A 6000-nucleotide genomic window follows, 5' to 3' on the forward strand; every position below is an offset into this window, starting at 1 on the left:
TGTCTGCACATAGTAGATGCTCAAAAAATTCTAAATCTTATTCTTCCTCCATCATTGATCATAGAGAAGAAGGAAGGATATGTTTGTTAGTTAGTTAGTATCACAGAACCTTAACTGAGTTCAAGCTAGGCCAACTGGCTACATGACTGGTGATTCCTCAGTATCCTAAATTGACAGCCAATCTTGCATTTTTTTCTTTTCTTTCTTTTTCTTTAATTTTGTTTTCTTAATTGTGGTAAAATACACATAAAATCTACCATTGTAACCCTTTGTGTGTAGGTCGGTGGCAGTAAGTATACTCATGGTGTTGTGTCATCATCACGACCATCTGTCTGCAGAGTCTTTTCATCTTCTGTAACTGAAACTCTGTCTGCAAAACACTAACTCCCCATTTCCTCTCCCCCCAGCCCCTGGCAACCACCATTCTACTTTCTCTCTGTGAACTTGACTACTCAAGGTACCTCCTAAAAGCAGAATCCTACAGTGTTTGTCCTTTTGTGATTGGCTTATTTCAATTAGTGTAATATTTTATTTTCTTTAACAAATACTTGCATGATGCTTATTATGTGGCCTGCTTTACAAATATTAACTCATTGAATGGGCACTATGATCTCTGTCTTATAGACGAGGAAAGCAAGGCACAGCATGGTTAAGGTGCCCAATGTCACAGAACTGGCCAACAGCAGGGCCGTGCCCTTCAGGGCCCCAATACTCGGCCTCCTGTGGCGGCTTGAACACCTGTGGCCCTCGGGGCTCCCTTCCTCATGTGGCAGCCTCATTCTGCTTTCAGACTGCGTGAGAATGCTAGAATTTTCCCTCCCTCTAACTTCTCCCCACTGGTCCTCGTTCTCTTCAGAGGACAGTGCAGATAAAGTCCTGTCCTTGGAGAGGTTACCCAGGTTACCTCTGGGCACACTGCATCCGAAGTCCCACAAGACCTGTGTTTTAACTCTTCACCGTTCACATCGTTTGCTTGCAGCTTCTGAAGAGGACCATTCAAAGTCAGCCTGCTTTGCCTGCATCCTGTTAAGCCATGGAGAAGAAAATCTAATTTATGGAAAAGATGGTGTGACCCCAATAAAGGATTTGACAGCCCATTTTAGGGGGGATAGATGCAAGACCCTTTTAGAAAAACCCAAACTCTTCTTCATTCAGGTAATCACTTTTCAAAGCCAATCTAACTGAAAATGGGAAAAGGTTACACGGTGACAGGGAGGGAGTCATTTTTGCAGATCTGCGTGCTGTGTCCGTGGGGGGTTGCAGATGCGGGTTTTGTTTTGCTGTCGGAATGTTGGCATAGGTGTTTGCATTGGATCACAAATTATGAAGGCTTAAGACACGGCAGCACCTTTGTTTGCTTAGTCATTCGACACAACATTCATTCGTTTACCAGTTCCGTCATCTTGTCATTGGGCCCCTGGTATGTGCCCGGCACAGCTCTAGGCACTGGGGCACAGCAGGGAACAGCACACATTTCTGTACCCAGCCCCATGGAGTGGTCTCTGCTTTGATTGACATTTAGGCTTGCCGGGGGACGGAGCTTGACGACGGCATCCAGGCCGACTCCGGGCCCATCAATGACACAGACGCTAATCCCCGGTACAAGATCCCAGTGGAAGCCGACTTTCTCTTCGCTTACTCCACAGTTCCAGGTACCAAGTCCGTTGTCTCCTAACCACACCAGCTCATTTCGCCACTGAAATGCAGACTCGGGCATGTCTTAGTCTCCTCTTGCTGCTTAATAAATTACTGTGAACATGGCGGCTTTTACCTTACAGTTCTGGAGGTTAGAATTCCGAGTGGGTTGGCAGGGCTGCGTTCCTTCTGGAGGCTCCAGAGGGAAACCCATTTCCTCGCCTTTGCCCAGCGTGTTCTAACCTCCTGCATTCCTTGGCTTGTGGCCCTTTCCTCCACCTTCAAAGCCAGAAACCTCACGTCTCTCTGACCCTTCTTCTCTCCTCACTTTGGTCTCTTTCTGACCACAGCTGGGGAAGGACTCCTGTGATTCGACAGAGCCCACCTGGGTTAGCCAGGGCCCTCGCTTCGTCCCCATCCTCTAACCCCAACCACATCTGCAAAGTCCTCTTTGTCACCTAAGGTAACATCGTCACAGGTCCCAACATTAGAGCACAGATATCGCTGGGGACCATTATTCTGCCCACCACAGGGGCGTATTCACTTTTCTTTCTGGGAGGGCTGAAGTCCCTCATTTATCATTACAATTATTATTGGGAATTATAAGAACATACATTTTTATAGTGCTTTACAATTTAGAGTGTTTTTCATGTCTTTTTTCTCATGTCATCCTTATAATAATCGTGTAGGTAGTTAGAAAAGGTGTTATTGCTGTCCTGATTTTATGGGTGAAAAAAAAACTGAGCTTGGGTGAGCTCAAGTGATGTGTCAAGGATGAGACAGAGATTTGGGGACACAGCAGAGCTGTGGCTCAGCCAGGCGTCCTTTACCCTGCAGCCTGTACACAGGTACCAGCAAACGCCAGTAATGAGCAAGCCTACTGACTGTTTACCAAGCACTGTGTTTGACTGAGTCTATTCAGTGAAAGTCCTTCCTTTGTTTTTGGATGAAACATCACTGAGAATTTTCCCCGCTGTTATTAGTAGGTTTGCCGAGTGCTTGGTGCAGACGTATTGGTTATGATAAATAGGTTGGTTGTGTTTGAAAATCCAGCTCTGATGGGATCTACAGATGAGATCTTTGAGAATGATAACGTCCCAAGTTTTAAGGATGGTGTAAGATAGGAAATAATTTGATCTTCCTGCTCTTGAGAGGGAGCGGGGTAATACGGGCACGTGTCTGTGTGAACAAACCCAGGAATAGAGTCACAGATGCTCCAAGCAAGGTCTGCAGGAACTAAAGGAGGAAGGTAAACTCTTCTGGGGAGGCAGGTGAGAGAGGCCGTCCTTCTGAGTCCTAAAAATTCAAACCGGAGTAAGAGAAGGGTGGCTTGCCAGTTAGAGTGCTGAGGGGTCAAGTAGCCTGATGCATTGGGTAAAACTCGGGCTGGTACACGGTATGTCAATCTGCTTGGGCTGCTGTAGCGATATACTCTGGACTGGGTGGCTCAAACAACAGAAAGTTAGTTCTCCAAGTTATGGAAGCTGGGAAGTCCAAGATCAAGGTGCCGGCCCATTTGGTTTCTGGTGAGGACTCCCTTCCTGGCTTGAAGTGGTCACCTTGCTGAATCCTCACATGGCAGGGAGAGAGAGAGCGAGCGAGCGAGAGTGAATGAGCTCTCTGGTGTCTCTTCTTATAAGGACACCAATCCTATTGTCTCGGAGCCCCACCCTTGTGACCTCATTTAATTATCTCTGTAAAGGCTCTGTCTCCAAACACAACCACATTGTGGGGTGGGGCTACAACAAGTGAATTTTGGGAGGACACAGTTCAGTCCATAGCATAAGGTGTGACAGGGCATGGCACGGGTCAAACCTGGACAGGTAGACAAGGGGCCCTGTCGTGGTGGGCTCTGTGTGCTGTGCTCAGCAGCCCGAACTTCACCCTGGTAAGGGGGTACAAGGGAAGTGTTTTAGGGCAGGGAGTCATAGGCTGAGACTTGTATTTTCAAATGGTTACCTTGAAGACCCTGTAGGACAGGGCTTAGAGGATATGAGCCTGGAGCACCCCCCTCGCCAGGTTATTAAATTGAGTGAAATAATGTGTGTGACCGCCCCACACTACAAATGAAATGCATTGTCGTGCCACTAAAGCCACTGAGCTCAATCCTTATGCTGGTAGTTTCCAATACTGGCAGCTGCAGAAGAGAATTCTAAGTGCACTCAATTGCTTTATGCACACGGGTTATTTCTGTTTATTGTACGTTGATTCCATAACCATTTGTTAGAGATGATGATGATGATGACGACCCAGTTCTCATCAAGCTCATCATGTAAACTAAATACAACTTTATTTTGTCTCACGCTGTCCTCTTAAACTGGGGCCATGGGAGGGAGGTGGAATCTTCCCTGGCCCCTGGGTGAAAACTCCAGCAGGTTCATAGCTTTGTTCCTCATGCTAAGATATTAGACAATATCGTGGTCACTTTCTAAAGTCACAAACAGTTTCAATACTGTAACCTGAATGTCCAGTCTGAGATAATAACTAAAAACCCTGAAACTGAGTTGGTTTTAAATTTCTCCCAATTCTAGATCAGACCTGCTGTAGGGCTAAAGTGCTAAGGGAGCCTTCAGCTTTCTCTTGTCCTCACTTGCCAGATTCCTTTTTAGATTCTTTCAGGGTCAAATATGAGAGGGAGGGAGGGGAAGAGGGAGAGAATGGGAGGGGGGAGACGTGAGTCCCAAGTCGTCAACCTCATGCTGTGGACTAGTCAGATGATTAAAGCTGGGGGCTTTCGAGTTCTTGTGTTCCTGCTCCTCTGTCCCTGGTTAGGCACTGTGACTCCTTCCTCAACCCCTGGGCATCCTCCAGGGTAGTGGTGCGTTCTCTTTCTGCTGAGGTCTCCTTGCCCTTTCAACAGGACTTGTAGACAGGACCCGGGACAACCCAAGAGTCAGCTTCCTCTCCCGTAGACCATGTGTGGTCCACAAGAAACACATCCTGTGCCCTGACAGTGCCAGCCCTGCCAGGGCAGCAGGCTGTCCTGGCCCTACCCCTAAGGCAGTTGGGCATTTAGCCATCTCTTGCCTCTGGATTTCTTTAGCAGGCTCCAACTCTAGTTCTGTATCCCCTAACAGCAGGAACACATCTCAGAATTCTCCGAGGTTCCCTGCAGATTCCTTCTCTAGGTTTAGATTAGAACGTAGCACTGACCCCAAAAGGGTGGTGAGGAGTTCCAGAGTCCTCACCTCCAGCATTTCTTTTGGAAGTCTTCACATGGAGATGGGTCTCACACCCACTCATGTATTGGATATGTATCATGCGGGCACATCCAGCAAAACCAATGCAGGAGGGTGCCCTGGCAGCATCCACCAACACTGGCCCTTTGTGATGTTGTGGTCCGTGCTGGAACACCCAAAGCATTTTTGAGCATCTTCATGCAACCCTGTAAATCAAAGACGTTTGCTCTCTGAGCACGCCAGCATAATTCTCACTGGTGACTTGTGTGCAGAGTCGAGCGAAATAATTTCCGAAAAGCAGGTGTGAAAGCCCTGACACTGAAAGCTTGTTGTCCTGCATGAGTGGAGCAGCCAGCAGAATTAGCTGATCGATCTTCTCCTTTCTCTCCTGTTGAAGGCTACTACTCGTGGAGGAGCCCGGGAAGGGGCTCCTGGTTCGTGCAGGCCCTCTGCTCTGTCCTGGAGGAGCACGGGAAAGACCTGGAGATTATGCAGATCCTTACCAGGGTGAACGACAGGGTGGCCAGGCACTTCGAGTCTCAGTCCGATGACCCGCGCTTCCACGAGAAGAAGCAGATCCCCTGCGTGGTCTCCATGCTCACCAAAGAACTCTACTTCTCCTAGGTGCATCCTAGCTCCGAAGCTACAGATCATTCATTGGTGAATCAGATTCTTTTTTAATGCTCTTGAAATACCTGGAAATTCTACAGGATTTTAATTTCAGGAAAATGTATTGATTCAACAGGGAAGAAACTTTCTGGTGCTGTTATATGTTCTCTGAATTTTCAGAGACTTTTTTTTATATAACGTTATTCATTTGATGACTTTGTAATTTTTCTCTTAAGATTAATTTTCTCTTTGTATTTCTTTCACCTTGTTATGGCCCTTAGTACATGCAACAAAAGTGACCTCTGGAGAAGGCTCTGGGCTTTGTCCACTATAATTGGTGGTGACACTAGTAGAGTCAGAGTCATATTTGCACTCGGCAAAGAGAACCCCAGTGTTTGACATAAAACAGGCGATATTGGCCTGTATTGTAGAAAGTGGGTATTGAGTGTGACTTGAGTGATTTTTCGCTGGCTTAGGGCAGATTCTCATGCATAAACTCCCAGATATGTTAGAGGAGGAAAAAACTTAATGATTCTAAGATGTATCAGTCAGGATCAAGTTCGGAAAACAGAAACCG

At 47.0% G+C, this 6000-nt stretch overlaps 1 protein-coding gene across 3 annotated transcripts in view; it reads left to right on the forward strand.

Annotated features, from left to right (window-relative positions):
* Positions 1 to 5556, forward strand: part of CASP7 (caspase 7) — a 37006-nt gene extending 31450 nt beyond the window's left edge. For all 3 annotated transcript variants that reach the window (XM_069459851.1, XM_069459853.1, XM_069459852.1), the window contains 3 exons: positions 980 to 1155; positions 1523 to 1652; positions 5212 to 5556. In XM_069459851.1, the coding sequence (XP_069315952.1) occupies positions 980 to 1155; positions 1523 to 1652; positions 5212 to 5438 (533 nt within the window). In that variant the 3' untranslated portion in view covers positions 5439 to 5556. The remainder of the gene's footprint in view (positions 1 to 979; positions 1156 to 1522; positions 1653 to 5211) is intronic.
* Positions 5557 to 6000: the final 444 nt, after the last annotated feature.

This window comes from Eulemur rufifrons, chromosome 28 (assembly GCF_041146395.1).
Source record: "Eulemur rufifrons isolate Redbay chromosome 28, OSU_ERuf_1, whole genome shotgun sequence".
Classification (NCBI taxonomy): domain Eukaryota; kingdom Metazoa; phylum Chordata; class Mammalia; order Primates; family Lemuridae; genus Eulemur; species Eulemur rufifrons.